At 39.5% G+C, this 19,838-nt stretch overlaps 1 protein-coding gene and 1 long non-coding RNA gene across 2 annotated transcripts; one reads left to right on the top strand and one right to left on the bottom strand.

Moving 5' to 3' along the window:
- The first annotated feature begins 131 nt into the window (after window positions 1-131).
- LOC126832200 (uncharacterized) lies at window positions 132-2,479 on the top strand. The gene is made up of 4 exons (XR_007684587.2): window positions 132-234; window positions 744-791; window positions 1,656-1,762; window positions 2,343-2,479. It is a non-coding gene; the product is annotated as an uncharacterized LOC126832200 (long non-coding RNA).
- Window positions 2,480-7,116: 4,637 nt separating this feature from the next.
- On the bottom strand, window positions 7,117-19,442 carry LOC126832515 (uncharacterized). The gene is made up of 9 exons (XM_056103234.1): window positions 16,756-19,442; window positions 13,533-13,686; window positions 10,906-11,072; window positions 10,257-10,421; window positions 9,373-9,589; window positions 9,038-9,155; window positions 8,448-8,630; window positions 7,596-7,724; window positions 7,117-7,152 (listed from the first exon to the last, which is right to left on the bottom strand). Exons 1-9 carry the CDS (start codon window positions 18,389-18,391, stop codon window positions 7,117-7,119), a joined length of 2,805 nt encoding a protein of 934 aa, XP_055959209.1. The 5' UTR covers window positions 18,392-19,442.
- Between the last annotated feature and the right edge of the window lie 396 nt (window positions 19,443-19,838).

The following is a 19,838-nucleotide window of genomic DNA, read 5'->3' as shown; positions in this document are numbered from 1 at the left end:
TGAAACAGAACTGGCCTTAGCACACCGGATGAACTTTATGTAAATTATTTCAATGACTGGCACATTTATTTATGTCTGCCTTACCTTCAGATCTTATCTTCAAGTATTATCTTCAAGTCTTATCGGTTACATGTGAACTAACACGTACACAACAGTTCACTTAAGATTTAAATATAAATAAGTCTTCTAATCTGCTAGGTTATTTGACTATAGAGCTAACCTACAGAATACCAGGTAAGAATGACAGTACCAGGTAAGAATGTAAGAATGTCAGTACCAGGTAAGAATGCTAGTACCAGGTAAGAATGTTTGTACCAGGGATAGTCTGTATTGATGAAATGAGATGAAAGCAAATGGGGGTTTAACGACCCACTGCTAATGAAGACCGGGCTAATAAAGACGGTCATACGTGCACACAAATGTGTACATGGGAGCTCGGTTTTTAGTCCTATCCAGATACATCCAATCCAGCTATTATACATTTGCTATGCGATATTGAGAACACACTGGTTAAGCCTTCCAACAGATGCGGCAAATGGGATAGGCGGAGGGGTATGGCTCGAAGAGCTATAAGCCTCAAAGACTATGACGTTTTTTCGAATGATAGGTACATTCTCTAATTATTGAAAACATGTTGCGGTTGTTAAGGACATGTATATGGAACTGTTAAGCAGAGGTTCCACAGCAAGCAAGTGAGATACTATTGTTTAATTTCAAAACTATCATCTTTTTTTTTCTCGCAGGATGTTGAAAGTTTTTCTATTGGCTGTCTGCGTCTCAGTGGCACTAAGGTATGTTATTAAACCTACCTCATAGAGCACGTGTAATCGTATAGAGGGTTATAGTGCACGTTCTACAGAGTAACGCACGTGTAATCATGTAGCGGGTTATATTGCAACGAACTGAAATGCGGTATAACGTCCTACTGTTCTGTACCGATTGGGCTAATGAAGACGGGCATATGCTAAGGCCTACTCTTATATCGAATTCCAACTGTGAAGGGTTCTTTTACCTACAAGCCAAGCCAATGTGAGCAGTGAACACAGGGGCCTCCTGGTGCAATTTCTCGGTCAAACCGAGACTGAAACAGAGATATCCGGTAAAATAACCTGTAGTTTCATTTGAAGTCAATAGGGGAAGGAGGGGGGGGGGGTAGTCAATCGTCAGTCTTCAGATAGAAATATGATCTGCTATTCAAGGGACCATCGCGTGAATACTTACCACGTTTACCTAAAGGGAGGTAATCAACCTTTCATTAATAGCTCGCCTGCACGTGACAAGAAGTAGGGAAGACTGTCCAGCCTCGTGAGTTTTCTCCAGGATCTCCGTGGCGAATTACTGAAATAAAACTGAGCCATATTATAGCCCCGAAATGACATAGTTTGCGTTAAGTTAAACCCATCTCTCTCTCTCTCCCCCCCCCCCCTCTCTCTCTCTCTCTCCCCCCCTCTCTCTCTCTCTCTCTCTCTCTCCCCCCTCTCTCTCTCTCTCTCCCCCCCTCTCTCTCTCTCTCTCCCCCCTCTCTCTCTCTCTCCCCCCTCTCTCTCCCCTCTCTCTCTCTCTCTCTCCCCCCTCTCTCCCCTCTCTCTCTCTCTCTCTCTCTCTCTCTCGATGTCCTTCGCTGTAAACTGACTGTGCTGTATTTGATTTTTTAGTGCTGACCATATATGGATGACCGTATTTAATTCTATAGACACCAATCAGGATAAAAACATTAGTCAGGCTGAATTTGATGTTGCTGTTGTCAACGTTGACGCGAATGGTAAGCTGCATTCTAATATCTTTAGGGGGGAACCTCACATTTTGGTCGAAAATATTATGGACGGTATTGCCGTGTGCCTGGGAAGGTAGTTAAACATTCTGTTGCACGCTTGTGGTTTACGGTGAAACAACAATTCTTACCATGCAAGACAAATTATCATCCACATGACAATAAGATTTTTAATAGATAAGAAAATGTCTGCCATATCTTCCTTAACCTTTAAATTGGGATCACTCATACCGAGGCTGAAAAAAAGACCAAAGCTCGACTTGAAACTTGTTCCTTGGACGGGACTTTGAATAATTTAGATGGCTGTGATGATGTCAATAAGAGATCCTGGTCAATTCCATACCTAATTAGAGGAGTTTCTGTACTTTCAACCTTCAGTTCGGAGCAGAACAGTAGGACGTTAAACCCCATTTTATTCCTTCATTCAGATTAATTGTTGATCAGTGCTTGAAACTGAAACGTTGCTTGTAATAAGCCAAGAAGTAGTAAATCCATAACGTTGTGTTATTATGAATATTATACCTCTACTTCATTTAAGGATACAGTCATGTGTAATTGTATATTTTATAAGGGGATGGTAAGGTCCCAGAAGCTGAATGGTTAGCTGCATGGACCCAGGCCACTGTTGGAAATCACCATCAAGGTGCCACTGATAAAGCTGGTCGTCTTATCTTCTCTAAGACAGATGCAGATAAAGATGGTAGTCTATCTATAGCCGAGTTAAAGGGAATGTTCACCTTGTTTGATTTAAATAGTAAGCTGTTTATATTCTCCTAATAGAACACCCAATACCACCCCTGCTAGAGATCGAATCCCGATGATCTTGCTCTGGATATTAAGTCAGTGCTGTTCTGGTCTGTACATTGTGGCTCCCTACAAATAACTGGACACACCTAGTGGATATGCCCGTTCAATACCCTCCACCACGCCATCTACACCATCCGTAGTATTATTTATATTTAACATTATATATATTTCTAGTGTGAACCCCCCCCCCCCCGCCCTACTGCCCTATTAGTGGTCATCAACAGTATACATATTTGATATTATATATAATTCTTGAGTGAATATCCCACATTCCCCAGTGGTCATCAGTCAGTATATATTTATATCTTCTGTCTGTTTCCTAGGTGATGCTAATTCAAGTATGGATGAATTCTCTAAAGTTTGGTCCAGTGTAAGTCGATTATCTTACTTTCCAATAAAAGGCAGGGGTCCTAAAACGACCTGAAGTCCGATTAATCACATCAGTCATATTAATTCTATTTTCTGGCTTGTGTAGGTTTTATTTGTTCTTCTGTTATGAATTATGACGCGGTTTTAATCAATATTTCAAATACGAAAATCGTAATTACGCTAAATACGTAATTATAACGCGGCACTATTTCCACACTTTATGACGATTGGCCGTCAAAATTAGCACAGTTCGGAGCAAAAACCATTTCATTTCATTTCATTTCATTTCAATCTAATATTTTTCTAAATTTCAGATCCACTCTCACGAAGCTGGTCATCCACATGGAACTACAAACTAATAGAATATATAAAAACTTTCTTTATGGACTGAATTACAATATTTTACAAACCTATTTAAACTGACGGGGTGGGTGAGGTGGGATGGGGTGGGTTGAGGTGGCCAGATGATTTAACGCGTACGCATTAGGTCATAAAGTCTGTCATTTACAAGGAGTTGGATCGTCTGTCCAACCTTGTGGGTTTTCCCCGGGTTCTCCGGGTTTTCCCCGGGTTCTCCGGATTCCTCTTACTGATAAAGATCCCTAGGAGGCAGTGAATTATTGAAATAAAACTGAACGTATTTTGCATCATTTTATAAAGATTTATGAACGTTTTATATTTGACAACAATCATCTTTGCTCTGCTCAACAATTCCTGTTAATTAGACCTATTTTGGTTACATGACATTTTAACACTTCTAGCCATCCGTAAACCATATAAACTTTCCCCAATGACATCGTTCATTTATTGTTGATGGTCAAAAACAATGATGGAAGTCGCACATCTGTGAACATATATTGAAGTCCACCTTGTCCGTACCCATATTATTGAATCAAAGACCATGACCATATCAGATATCGTCCATCAGCAGTTGCGCTAGTTTGATGTCCCCTTTATGCCGATTGAACGTCATCCCTATTGATATCATCAAATGTGGGCTGTACGTCATCATTATGTCGGTTGTAAGTCATCACTATGGACGTAATCATAATGTGGGCTGTTGGTCATCATTATGTGGTGGTTCCCACAGCCAAATCTGACTCGGGGTGTCACTACAGTTCCTATAAACAACTTCCAATTCCAAAGCTTCCATACATTTCTGGTACGCCACGTTGAAGATTTGATTTTTCTGAAATGCAAAACGAAACCAAGATATAAATACTAACGCTAGATTATGAACCGACTTGGATTCAATCGGATTATAAAAAAAACCTACCAATAAATTTTCGTGGATAACAAAATGGCGGCTGGCTTATTACATATCGAAGCATCATACATCGGTGTAATTTTAATTCCACATATTGTTGTAATTACTGATATTCCTATTAGAGCTATTAGAGATTCATCTTTCACAATAATGTAGTTTATAAGTGATTCCTATAGCGCTGAAATGGCTCATCAGGACATTAAGACGTCCATTAAAAAGATAAACTAAAAGAATCCTACTTGAGCAGGCCTACCTTTGTTACTTCCCAGTATTGATTACCACGACCACCATGACATGACGTCACTGCTAAAGGTATGGTGGTATTGCCGAGGTTATCCAGACACTCGTCATCACGTCTTATCTCTCCTGTATCTGTCAAATGCCATAACTATGGAAACAAATATAACTAATAGCATATTATACACGTATTTATGACAATGTTGGCAATAATAAACTTTTATCTAATCAATGAAAACATATGTCACAGTTGCTGATATCAAGAAATCCCAAGGTTTGATTAAGCAGGGGTTAAACATACGTCGTTTGTGGGTAATTAAACGTGTACATTTTAGTTCAGGATCTGGAGCGTTGGCATAGACAGTGTTGAGAGAAGATGTTTGTGTGCAGATATAAAGCTTAGTGGCGGACGGGCCAGGTTGTCAGCTTGCCCAGTGGCTAGTGGGCCCCTTAGGAAGCGGGGCCCCTTAGACATTAGACAATATATTTAAAGAAAACAAAAATAACATTTTTGAAAATGTAATTCATTCATTTTAAAAATTAAATGATAGAATTGTATTGGTAGGTGGGCCCCCTTTGTCTCCTCGCAATCAATATTTTCAGACCCAGTCCTCCACTAATAAAGCTTGGGATAAAGCACGAGATCTTCCCCAGCATAACCAAAGTCGAGGACTTTATCTTGCTTTATCTATTTTTACATGTACGTAAAAAGCGAATATCCCAGAATTCCAGTAAGAATAACCTTATCATGTTTTCTTATAGAAAAAAAACCTACCCTGTAAGAATAAACCGTAACAGGTTTAAACAAAAACTTTCAGAATAATAACCCCAATTTCCCCTGTATATATTCAGAGTTCCCCGAATTTTAGACCGCAAGTTATTTCGGGCATAGAATATACCCCAAAGATCAAAGAGATGTACCTTTATAGGTTGATAAGTAGATATAAAGCCAAGGGCTGGTATAGATAGGGCTTTACAGAAGACATGTGTCTATATATACTATTCAAAAAAAGTAGGGGATATTTGATTTTGGGGGCATAATACTAAAATATGCAAATGACTACGAAAAACGTCACTATAGAACCTAACAGAAGAAATATTTCCAGTTACATGTGACGCCCAAACGCACCAATAGCTACCGCATGGAATGCAGGTGATGCTTGGGATCATCATGGGGGTCCAACCCAAGATTTGCACGACTCTGACTTTGAATGTTACAGTCATTGTGGCATTGAATTCCAGGGTGGAAACATCAGTTTAATTGTTTTAGTGACCAGAAAACAAATTTTGATATGCGTCGGCTTACCCAAAATGAAAGGTTACGTGCCCTTGGCATGCTACAGATCGGCACAACACAGGCGGTTGTGGCGCGGACGATGAATGTTTCTCAGTCTGTCATAAGCAGGCTATGGTCCAGATACCGTGATACACAATCTGTACAGGACAGACCACGCTCAGGTCGACCAAGGGCGACAACTCAAGCCCAGGATCGATTTATCCGTACCTTGGCCTTGAGAAATCGTGTCATCACAGCAAATCAGATCAGCGCTCGTCTTCAAACAGACACTGGTGTGAGAGTGAGTGGCCAGACGATTCGGAATCGACCGCATAGGGGTCACCTTCGCGCCCGACGTCCTCGCGTGATCCCTTGTTTGGGAGATCATCACATTCAGGCAAGACGTCGTTGGTGTAGGGATCGTCAACACTGGGATAATCGACGCTGGAGCAATGTGATGTTTTCAGATGAGTCAAGGTTCACTGTTGATTTTTGGACAGACGTAGGAGGGTGTGGCGTCGTCGAAACGAGCGCTTCCAAGACGTTAACGTCATCAGGCATGATCGATTTGGGGGTGGTTCTGTTATGGTGTGGGGAGGCATCACTGTTGCTGGAAGAACGGCTTTACATGTTGTTGCAGGGCGTGTTACAGGCCAGTACTACCGGGACAACATCTTGGCAGTCCATGTTGTGCCGTTCGCACGACGTCATGGCCGCCGTTTCATCTTCCAGGATGACAACGCAAGATGTCACAGGGCCAGGATCGTTACAGGTTACCTCCAACAACAGAACATCACCACATTACCTTGGCCAGCACTGAGTCCCGACCTCTCCCCCATCGAGCATGTCTGGGACATGCTTGGACAGAGGTTACGTCAACGTCAACAACGTCCTGCCAATGTCCAAGAACTTGCTGCTGCGTTGCAACAGGAATGGGACAATCTGGACCAAAATGACCTTAGACGTCTCATTAGGAGTATGCCACGTCGGATCAATGCTTGTTTGGCAAACAGAGGAGGATTTACCCGTTACTGACTTGGTTGTGATGCTGTGGTAACTTTGCTGTTTGACCCCGGGTATCATTTTACCCTTATAATGGCCAGTCTGTGCCTTACTTAGTCTAACGATCATTTGGAATAAATCGATGAATGTGAACTTCATTTCATTTTGTCATTTGTTTCTTCGTCAGTTTCATTAGGTGACTTTAATAACACTTAAAAATCAAATATCCCCTACTTTTTTTGAATAGTATATATATAATTACATGTATGTGATAATAAATGAGTTTACCTGAATACCACCTTGACCGCTACATCTCTGTAAAGTTACTGGTTTTCCTGATTTTCTTCCTTTAGATTCAATGCACAGTTTGGTTGAGTTATTACGTATCTAGAAAACAAACAATCTGGTTGAGTTATTACGTATCTAGAAAACAAAGAGTCTGGTTGAATTATTACGTATCTAGAAAAAAAGTCTGGTTGAGGTATTACGTGTCTAGAAAACAAACAATCTGGTTGAGTTATAATATTACGTGTCTATAAAACAAAGAGTCTGGTTGAGTTATTACGTGTCTAGAAAACAAACAATCTGATTGGGTTATTACGAATCTAGAAAACAAACAATCTGGCAATTATTACGTGTCTAGAAAACAAGCAATCTGATTGGGTTATTACGTATCTAAAAAAAACAGTCTGGCGAGTTATTACGTGTCTAGAAAACAAAAAAAAACATTTGATAAAATTCACGGGTAATCTCACATACCTAACGTCAAACTTGACTTTGTCGTCACCAAGAGCCCCCCACCCCCACCTCCCCCCCACACACACATAAGCCCCTGCTACCATATAGTTGATTTCATGTGAGCTTACTTGTCCTCGTCTTAAAGCTTTAGAAGGACGAAACACATCCGGGTAAACATTATCTAAATACCACTCAAAACTTTTACATTGTAATATCTCCCTGAGATTAATCCTGTCACTGACGTCACCAATATCAAACTAAAAAAAAGAACAATTATAAAGTAAAATTTTGAATTAATTACATGTATTACAAGAAATTAATGTTGAATAATACGCTAGATTAAAATTACTTATAGAAAAGCCAAGCTCTGGTCAAAACGAGTCGTCGGCCATATCACTAGTGGAAGGGGAATTAAATAAAACTATTTCACATATACTCCGAATAGAAATTTTTTTCACAAATTATGCCGAGAATCTAATTTACATATCTTTGATTTAACTGTACAGTCAAATCGGAAATTATACTTCTACCAAACCCGATTTTTTTAAGGAACCAAAATCTTTTAAATCCCTGGCTACAAATATAATAAAATGGGGTTTAACGTAATACTGTTCTGCTCCGACTGGGCTAATACACCATACAGTGTGCAATCAGGAAAATTTTGCCCAGGCAGCTTCACTATGTCTCACTCTCATATCGATGAACTTTCTAGGCCAATGCATGGATCGAACAAACGACCTCTAGGCTAGCGAGCCAGCATCTTTTTTTTTTTTTCTATTTTTTAAAAAAAAATCAAAATCCAGATACATAAATTCAAAGGTGTCATACGAGCCAGCATCTTACCCGCTTAGCCATCGTGGCTCCCCAAATTCCTGGCTAGTTTCAGAATTTAAAACAAATTTACGAGAACACCTGATGCCCCTTTCCTGAGTAACAAACTATTTCATGTTTGTAATTCTTTAGGTATTGTTTTATGTCACCTTTTTTCGTCTTCTCCCTCGTTCATAATAGAACTGTTTATATTCATCTAGCCAGACTTCTACCATTCGTACCGTGTTAATCTGCACATCATCCGAAGTATATTTATAAGGAAGATTATCCCTGAACACGTGACCCACATGTGAACACGGCATTATCTCTAAACGCCCACCACACATCCAGATCTAAAGACAGAAAATACAAACAAAACAGAAATTACAAAACAAAAAAAAACCTGAAACTAGAAACAAAACAGAAATTAAAAACACAACAGAAATTAAAAACACAACAGAAATTAAAAACACAACAGAAATTAAAAACACAACAGAAATTCATCCAGTAAAAAGTTAATTGCTTGTTAAATCACTCGCAGCCCTTCCCCCTCTCCCCCCCTGTTAGACGTTGGGTATAAAACTGAAAGAGCCTTGGGGCAATAGATAATGGAATATTATAGATAATACTGGATTTGATTGTCTAAGCTGAGGAGGCAGTAGCTTCACACTCTATTTTCTCAAAACCCTGATTCTAGTTCACCAAGTCGCTAATAGCTTAAAGTCCACTGTATTTGTAAACTGTCATATTGTGTACTTACTCTAAATGATATCTCCAAGTTTTCTCCTCCCCAAATGTTCATACCAGTATCATACAACCCGATCTCTTTAAAATAGCCACGATCTATCGAAAACAAGCCTCCAGCCATTGTCGGTGACCTGTAATAAGAAGTGTTTTCAGGTGGAGTGAGTGTAAAATGCAACAGAAATCGTCAGGCCAATACATGATGCCGTTTGGACTTTGTAATGCTACAGCTACATTTTAACGATCTATTGGAATTACATTGCTAACAAAAAATAAAGGGTAATTTTGTGGTGTCCAGAATGCTAGAATAATATTAAAACATTTAAAATCGTGCAAAATGTTAAAACATACGCCACTGGGTCTGTTTTCGTTTTTCTTTTGTTACTGATATAATCTGGCATATACATCCATCTAAACTCCATGTTCCAATTAAAGCGACCAACTTGAATACCGGCCGAAATCGTAGAATACCGAAACTCGAAGGTTGTTTTCTCTATTTCATCTATTAATGGCCAAACGACGTAGTTTCTATTTTCAGCAACTCTCGAGAGTAGAGGCTCCAACCATCCTATCAAAACAAAAATAATACATCCAGATATGACTGGACAATAAATCTAATTGTAGTCGTTTTTATTTTATTTGTATAAGTTATAAAGATTAATATATATTTAAACCCTAACTCTGCAATTAATGCAAACACTGTATGTAATAAGCATTAAGAGATATCAAAGACAAATTGGCCGTGAAACGAAGGACAGAATCGAGCAGACCCTACGTGGATTCTCTAAGTGGTAAATCGTTCAAAGACTTGAACCATTGTGAAATAATACCAGTTGTAATATATATGACGTTTTATTTCATTAAATAGATGGGGTATAATTATTATGAATATGTAAACAACGCGAATCTAACAATAAATAACACGTGCATGAATCCATTTCCATACCTTCGGGGGGGGGGAGGAATGGCCGAATGGTTAGCACGCGCGTGCTGTATCATACGGACTGTCATTGAGTCAACTGGTGGGATTTCGATTCCCCGGTTGTACGTGACAAGGAGTAGGGTCGCCTGTCCAACCTCGTGGGTTTTCTCCGGGCCCTCCGGTTTCCTCCCACTGCTAAAGACCCTACGCGCATGCGAATTATTGAAATAAAATTGAACCATGAGTTAGTCCCGAAATGACCTAGTTTGTGTCGAGTGGACGTTACACCCCATTTCTCTCTCTCTGTCCATACCTTCAGCACATTCACAATGAGAATCCAGATAAGTAATGACGTCACCAACAGCATGTTCATAACCAAATATTCTCGCTCGTACCAGACCCTCTCTTTTACTAGTTCTAACTATTTTCACTTTTTCATAACCAGTAAAATATTTCTCTAGAGGCAGCTTCAGATGTTCTAAAAATATTACAATAATACTAATACTTGTTAAAAGATAGGGGCTTGATATGATGCAAAAACATAGAATTATTCAGTAATCAATATCAAAATTAAAGAAATTTTAATTTAAGAGGGACACGCATCGTACAGAGGATGCGAGCTAAATTACATCTCGGTATCAGCGGGCGCTATCTGTAATGACGACATCAGGATTAGAAAACTCAAGGAGATTCGAACCTAAGAGCTAATAGTTATTTATTTAGGGTACTGTCCGTTCGAGTTTCACGGATATGACTTTTATCGACTGATCAAAGTTATAGAAATCGGCTACTAAATCATAATTTACCGAAACAAAAGATATCATCTACTGCAATAATTTACCAAAACAAATGAAATCATCTACATCTTAAAAAATAACTCACCAAAGCTCGAGAAATAACTTAGCAAAGTTAGATAACTCACCAAAGCTCGAGAAATAACTTAACAAAGGTAGATAACTCACCAAAGCTCGAGAAATCATCTACTAAAATAACTTCTCGTATTAAATGTGCCGGCGAACGGTCAAGAACTGAGTGAACAGTTCGAAGTAACGTACTCCACCCTTCATCTACAAAACATATAATAACACTTGTATCAGGTAGATTTTCCTTGTATACTATAGATTTACACCTGTAATATAGTAATAACATACATTTGTATCAGGAAGATTATCCTTTATCCTTGTATACTATAGATTTACACCTGAAATATAGTAAATATACACCTGTATCAGGTAGATTATTCTTATTTACTATAGATTTACACCTGTAATATACTATTCAAAAAAAGTAGGGGATATTTGATTTTTAAGTGTTATTAAAGTCACCTAATGAAACTGACGAAGAAACAAATGACAAAATGAAATGAAGTTCACATTCATCGATTTATTCCAAATGATCGTTAGACTAAGTAAGGCACAGACTGACCATTATAAGGGTAAAATGATACCCGGGGTCAAACAGCAAAGTTACCACAGCATTACAACCAAGTCAGTAACGGGTAAATCCTCCTCTGTTTGCCAAACAAGCATTGATCCGACGTGGCATACTCCTAATGAGACGTCTAAGGTCATTTTGGTCCAGATTGTCCCATTCCTGTTGCAACGCAGCAGCAAGTTCTTGGACATTGGCAGGACGTTGTTGACGTTGACGTAACCTCTGTCCAAGCATGTCCCAGACATGCTCGATTGGGGAGAGGTCGAGACTCAGTGCTGGCCAAGGTAATGTGGTGATGTTCTGTTGTTGGAGGTAACCTGTAACGATCCTGGCCCTGTGACATCTTGCGTTGTCATCCTGGAAGATGAAACGGCGGCCATGACGTCGTGCGAACGGCACAACATGGACTGCCAAGATGTTGTCCCGGTAGTACTGGCCTGTAACACGCCCTGTAACAACATGTAAAGCCGTTCTTCCAGCAACAGTGATGCCTCCCCACACCATAACAGAACCACCCCCAAATCGATCATGTCTGATGACGTTAACGTCTTGGAAGCGCTCGTTTCGACGACGCCACACCCTCCTACGTCTGTCCAAAAAATCAACAGTGAACCTTGACTCATCTGAAAACATCACATTGCTCCAGCGTCGATTATCCCAGTGTTGACGATCCCTACACCAACGACGTCTTGCCTGAATGTGATGATCTCTCAAACAAGGGATCACGCGAGGACGTCGGGCGCGAAGGTGACCCCTATGCAGTCGATTCCGAATCGTCTGGCCACTCACTCTCACACCAGTGTCTGTTTGAAGACGAGCGCTGATCTGATTTGCTGTGATGACACGATTTCTCAAGGCCAAGGTACGGATAAATCGATCCTGGGCTTGAGTTGTCGCCCTTGGTCGACCTGAGCGTGGTCTGTCCTGTACATATTGTGTATCACGGTATCTGGACCATAGCCTGCTTATGACAGACTGAGAAACATTCATCGTCCGCGCCACAACCGCCTGTGTTGTGCCGATCTGTAGCATGCCAAGGGCACGTAACCTTTCATTTTGGGTAAGCCGACGCATATCAAAATTTGTTTTCTGGTCACTAAAACAATTAAACTGATGTTTCCACCCTGGAATTCAATGCCACAATGACTGTAACATTCAAAGTCAGAGTCGTGCAAATCTTGGGTTGGACCCCCATGATGATCCCAAGCATCACATGCATTCCATGCGGTAGCTATTGGTGCGTTTGGGCGTCACATGTAACTGGAAATGTTTCTTCTGTTAGGTTCTATAGTGACTTTTTTCGTAGTCATTTGCATATTTTAGTATTATGCCCCCAAAATCAAATATCCCCTACTTTTTTTGAATAGTATATAGTAAATATACAGGATATATATATATATATATATATATATATATATATATATATATATATATATATATATATATATATAATATACACTTGTAATATTAAATACACATGTCAAAATAACCCATTATAAATCCACAGAAGTATGTTAAAAAGAGCAATACCTTTTTTTTAATGATATTTATATTAATTACCCAAAAGGAAAGACAAGGGAGTCTTTTGGTCAATAGCGCCCTAGTATTACAAAACGTGATCAACAATTAAAGAACATTCTACACATCCAAAATTTAAATAATTTTTTTTTTCTCCAATTTAAATAATTCCATAACAACAATTGACAAAATTATGGATAAGTGAGATTTAAAAAAATTTAAAAAAAACACACAGCTTTTGTCGGTGATTAGTATGGCCGTTTTTTTAAAGTTTCAATTATCAGTAATACTAATCACCCGTATTTCTAATAAAAATAAAATAAAACCAACTACGAACAATCCAGACCATTCAAAAAAATTCAAAGTCCTAAAAAAAGCGTTATAGGCAAAATAGTGTAATCAACAAAACAAAATACACGTTTATGGCATTAAGTCCATTTTCCATGTGCGCTTTTTCGTGGCGTTCTCGTTGACCTTTTCGCCGGTTATATGCAAACGGTCCCGTCGTTGACCTTTTCGCCGGTTATATGCAAACGGTCCCGTCGTTGGCCTTTTCGCCGGTTATATGCAAACGGTCCCGTTACATTTGCATTAGACCGACTGCGAAAACACGTACATGGAAATGGGCGTTACTTACTCATCGTCTCTAGGATCTGGTAAAGTCCGTCTGGTTGAAATCATATCACTTGCATACTGGTTAAAATTATTTCTCTTCCATCCCTCATCATAGAGAGATTTCTGTAAGGGAGATAACCCAGTTTCGTCAACTATTACAGCTTTACCAAGTGAACCTAGAAAATATCCAATGTCAAGAAATGAAATAAAATGGCGTTTAACGTCCGTCTTTTCTGCGCCGACTAGGCTAATAAAGTGTGCTATGAGGGAAATTATTTTCTCGGATAACGGCGCTACGACGGCTTACTCTTATATCGAACTCCAACTGTGTACACCGAACCTCGGGTTTTCGTCCCATCCGAATGGCTACTAAATGTCACGGTCTGATAACTTTAGGTCGATTGTACAGTAAATACTTTTACAATTCAATGAAAAGGTAGATAACTCTTATTTTAGACATTATATTGGTGTCATTAATCGATCGGAAACACGTGGTGCCATTTAAATCTATACCAGGTGTTCTTAATGAATATCAGTTGAGTTTGTGTGTTATAAGTAATTCGGTATATATATTTAAAAACGTCCTTTTCCAGCTTAGATAAATGAAATGAAATAGGGTTTAACGTCTCCATTTTATGCACCGACTGGGATAATGAAGACTGGCATACACCATGGCATACGCCATACAATATCCTTTTAGGTGGACGCTATTCTGTATACACGACCTCTGTTTTTTGTCCGGCCCGAACGATTATACACTGTCCTTGGCAAGGGGAAACTTTCTCGGCCATAACCGACATCGCCCGCTGCCCCCACCCACCCACCCTCAGGTTAGTATATCTGGTGTTATATTATCAATATAGTATTCGATCCAGAGCTTTAGACATAGAAAACATCTGGCCACGAGTTCACAAAGCATTCTGACTTAAGTTAAGAATTTACTCAAATTTCAATCACTGTTTGTGAGAAATATGTTTGATTTAGAAACACAAAACTTTCACATAGTTTCTTAGTGATATATTTGATACATTAAAACAACAATTGTTTTTATAAAGGGCTATTTTTTAGTTAAAATAAGGCTAACTATTGAGTAAATTCTTAACTGAGAATGCTTTGTGAACTTGGGGCCATGTGTCAGCGATATACAAAAATAGACCACTCTAAATATACTATTCAAAAAAAGTAGGGGATATTTGATTTTTAAGTGTTATTAAAGTCACCTAATGAAACTGACGAAGAAACAAATGACAAAATGAAATGAAGTTCACATTCATCGATTTATTCCAAATGATCGTTAGACTAAGTAAGGCACAGACTGACCATTATAAGGGTAAAATGATACCCGGGGTCAAACAGCAAAGTTACCACAGCATCACAACCAAGTCAGTAACGGGTAAATCCTCCTCTGTTTGCCAAACAAGCATTGATCCGACGTGGCATACTCCTAATGAGACGTCTAAGGTCATTTTGGTCCAGATTGTCCCATTCCTGTTGCAACGCAGCAGCAAGTTCTTGGACATTGGCAGGACGTTGTTGACGTTGACGTAACCTCTGTCCAAGCATGTCCCAGACATGCTCGATGGGGGAGAGGTCGGGACTCAGTGCTGGCCAAGGTAATGTGGTGATGTTCTGTTGTTGGAGGTAACCTGTAACGATCCTGGCCCTGTGACATCTTGCGTTGTCATCCTGGAAGATTAAACGGCGGCCATGACGTCGTGCGAACGGCACAACATGGACTGCCAAGATGTTGTCCCGGTAGTACTGGCCTGTAACACGCCCTGCAACAACATGTAAAGCCGTTCTTCCAGCAACAGTGATGCCTCCCCACACCATAACAGAACCACCCCCAAATCGATCATGTCTGATGACGTTAACGTCTTGGAAGCGCTCGTTTCGACGACGCCACACCCTCCTACGTCTGTCCAAAAAATCAACAGTGAACCTTGACTCATCTGAAAACATCACATTGCTCCACCGTCGATTATCCCAGTGTTGACGATCCCTACACCAACGACGTCTTGCCTGAATGTGATGATCTCTCAAACAAGGGATCACGCGAGGACGTCGGGCGCGAAGGTGACCCCTATGCAGTCGATTCCGAATCGTCTGGCCACTCACTCTCACACCAGTGTCTGTTTGAAGACGAGCGCTGATCTGATTTGCTGTGATGACACGATTTCTCAAGGCCAAGGTACGGTAAATCGATCCTGGGCTTGAGTTGTCGCCCTTGGTCGACCTGAGCGTGGTCTGTCCTGTACAGATTGTGTATCACGGTATCTGGACCATAGCCTGCTTATGACAGACTGAGAAACATTCATCGTCCGCGCCACAACCGCCTGTGTTGTGCCGATCTGTAGCATGCCAAGGGCACGTAACCTTTCATTTTGGGTAAGCCGACGCATATCAAAATTTGTTTTCTGGTCACTAAAACAATTAAACTGATGTTTCCACCCTGGAATTCAATGCCACAATGACTGTAACATTCAAAGTCAGAGTCGTGCAAATCTTGGGTTGGACCCCCATGATGATCCCAAGCATCACCTGCATTCCATGCGGTAGCTATTGGTGCGTTTGGGCGTCACATGTAACTGGAAATGTTTCTTCTGTTAGGTTCTATAGTGACTTTTTTCGTAGTCATTTGCATATTTTAGTATTATGCCCCCAAAATCAAATATCCCCTACTTTTTTTGAATAGTATATATATCTAATATCATAAAAGTTATAGATATAAATACACATACATAACATAATATAAAAGAATAAAAAAAGTTATAACTATCTAATAATATAAAAGAATATAAAAGTTATAACTACATCTAATAATATAAAAGAATATAAAAGTTATAACTACATCTAATAATATAAAAGAATATAAAAGTTATAACTACATCTAATAATATAAAAGCCAACTTGACACACATTAGATCAATTCGGGACTAGCATATGATTCAATTCTATTTCAATATTTGGCGCAATATATGGCCAGGTTGGAGCTTACGTGCCATAAAACTCCATTTCATTCTATTTCAATAATTCGCTTACGCGTACCGGTCTTTAGTGGTTGTTGTGGGGGAGGGGGGCGGAATAACCGGAGAAAACCCACGCGGTTGCACACGCGGCCTCATCTCGTTTCACGTACCAGCGATGAATCGAAACCAGGCCACTTGAATCAATGACAGACCCTATGATTTAGCGCGAGTTAAATCAAGGATTAGAGAGTGTTAATTAATAATTGATCACATTACCTGGACCATTGAGATCACTGACTGTCGTATTTATCTTCAGCTGTTTCACAAAATTATCTCCCTTGTTTTCATTTAAATTCTTTAATTCAAACGGTGAGTTGAGGATTTGAACTGTGTCATTCCTTAAACCCATATTTCTATTCATATTTAAGTGATTTTGAATTCTACCATCATCACGCTTTTCAACATTTGGTATTTGATCAACTTTTAAATGAGTATACTTTACATATTCAATACTTTCTTTTCTATTATCCCCACCTTGAATAATGTCAGCCTTTGTAATTCTGACATTGTCAATATTGCCAACGTTGGAGATTCTCACATCTTGAATTTTAATACTTTTGATACTTTCCCTATTTCCGCCATCTTGAATTCTGCCATTTGGAATGCCGTTATTTTGAATTCCTCTAAGTTTGGGAATTCCATCATCTTGTATTTGGTCATTTTCTTGAATCAAACCATCTTGAATATTGCCAAACTTTAGAACTTCACCATTTTGAGATTTGCTAGTATTTGGATTTTTATTGCCCTGAATCCCGCCACCGTTTGAGATCAGATCATGTTGTATATGGACATCCTTTGGAATTGCTAAAATTGGCATTCCGTTATCTTGAATATGTCGAACGGTTGGAATCCTGTGTTCCTTTAAATTATAAACTTTTTTATTTACGCCATCTTGACTCTTCTCAGCGTTTAGAACCCCGCCACCAGGTAGGTTGACAAATATTGGAATTCCACCATTTACAATATCGACCCCCTTAGGAATTTTGCCATCGCGAATAGTATCAGCTTTTCCATTTCCAGCATCTTGGAGGCTGTTCAGGTCAGCGACATGCCTATCCATATGTTCATCTGCTAAATCAGGCAAGGGTGGTAAAATATCATTTAGGCGAGGATTTCTTTTACTGGTGTTTATTTTAAGAATACGGTTATTAGAATTTATAAATATTTCTCTATTTTGTTCTGATACATGAGGATTGCCATGGTTACCAGCCTCGACCAGCTTACCCTGGTTTTGAATGTCCGGCATGGGAAGAACTTTATCGCGTGCTTTCAAATCACTATTATCGGCGCCAACCGCCATCGCTGCTATATTATCATCCATACTATTATCTCCTTCGTTCGGTATTATTGGCGACACGTTGCCATGGTGATTAGGGACCGTATTTCTGTCTGGCAGCTCTCCTTCAATTACCACCCCAACGCCCTGAGCATCGCCGTCCAAGCGATCGTCAAGCAGCAATTGCTTTTCATGTTTTAAATCTGAATCAATCTTCCGTGCTTTGGCTTGGTCTCGATCGTCTAATTCATCCAGAGGAAAATTTACATCCCTGTGTCTGACACGTTTCATTCGGAGAACATCGTGTAAGGTTTCATCACGTATACTTGTTTGGATATCATTGTTATTACCGTCCCCAGCAGCGCGAGTAGGAATCCCGTCTAGATCGTAAAGCCTCCACACGTGGGGTGGAACGTCACGACGTACTTCCGGTACCGGATGTTCGTTGAGTTGCCCCCCTTGTAAAAATGATGTAAGCTTGTGTGGTATATCTAACGTAATGAATATAAACATCGATACGCCGATAATAGTTATACGTTTCATCTTACGGCGGTGTCTCATCGACCATCTGGCCATTGTTTAGCTAACTTCAGACAACACTGAAGTTCAGAATACTAGTCGACTCATGCATGAACGTACAAAGAATGACAGCGTCAAAAAAAACCAAATAAGTTTCGAGATGTATTCCATAAAGAAATCAAATCGACAAAATCACAAATTATTTCGATATGTTTTCTACAAGCAAATTAAATCGACAATATCACAAATATCAACAAATCAACCATGATTCAACTTGTTCTATTGCTGAATACATAAAAATCACACAAATTGAATTCAATCCAGTTTTCAGTTAAACAAAGACAGCAATTTTAGTACCAGGCGTGAAAATGATATTGATCATTGTTTGATAAACAAGCCACGCATGGCAGTCATATTGATTCTACAAGTAACATAGAAAACTTTATAATTCTAACTTTCGGATTATCTCTTTAAACTGTTCTTAGATTGTTGTTTTGTCCGGAACATCTTATATCATCTACCACATTGTAACTTTCTAGTATATTCTAACCCTGAGCACTGTATAGTGGTTCTACTGTCAGGGGAGCCAATTGTTGTATGATGTAGCCGTGGAGGGTTATCTCCTTGAACCGTTTTAAGAGTGTTTGTTGTCTTATACGGAATATCGTATATCATCTCTTCCTAGTGTGCTCTGAACCCGAGCTGTCCAGGATTCCATTGGTTGTATGATGTATCCGTGGAAGATTGTCTCTATGACTGTAAGTAGAAGTAGGTTTATAACAGTGATATGGCCGTGGAAGGTTGTCTCTATAAGTAGAAATAGGTTTAAACAGTTGTACAGTTAACAGTAAAATAATCGACTTATTGAACAATACGAGTATTGTCGATACAACACATGGTCTTTTTGTAAGTTCAAGATCCTTTTCTTCATTATGGTCTTCATTGTAAGTTCAAGATCCCCCTTCTTGGTATTTTATAAATATTTGTCAATCCCGGTGTTGAACGAGAAAGTTCATCTGGATTTTCCTGCATGGGCTTGGCAAGGGACAACACATAGCCGCTCAGATGAGACGAAAACCCAAGGTCCCGTGTACACATTGGCGTTGGAATTCGATATCATAACGCTGCTGTGCAGGCAAAATTTCCCTCATAGCACACGCACTGCATGGTGTGTTTGTCCATATTGATAGGTGCTGTACATGAGACAGGGTATGCTTACTTCTAGAACACCTGATACCACTTAGTCTACATATGTTGTACGTGAGACAGGGTATGCGTACCTGATACCCCTTCCAAATGTTTTCCCAAAATTGATACAACAATGAATGTGTGTACTTTCATCTCAGGAAGTCCTAAGGATTGTAAATAACTAGTCAATCCAACGTAGGTCATTTCCAGATTAACAATGTACCAAAACAATGTCAACTCAAACGACATGTACAATACTAGACCTTTAACCAAGGGAGTCACGGTGGCTCAGTGAATAAAACGATGGCTCGCTAAC

The sequence above is a fragment of the Patella vulgata genome, chromosome 9 (genome assembly GCF_932274485.2).
Source record: "Patella vulgata chromosome 9, xgPatVulg1.2, whole genome shotgun sequence".
Taxonomy (NCBI): Eukaryota; Metazoa; Mollusca; class Gastropoda; family Patellidae; genus Patella; species Patella vulgata.
The sequence above is the reverse complement of the archived record's forward strand: the minus strand, read 5'-3'. Positions and strand labels throughout refer to the sequence as shown.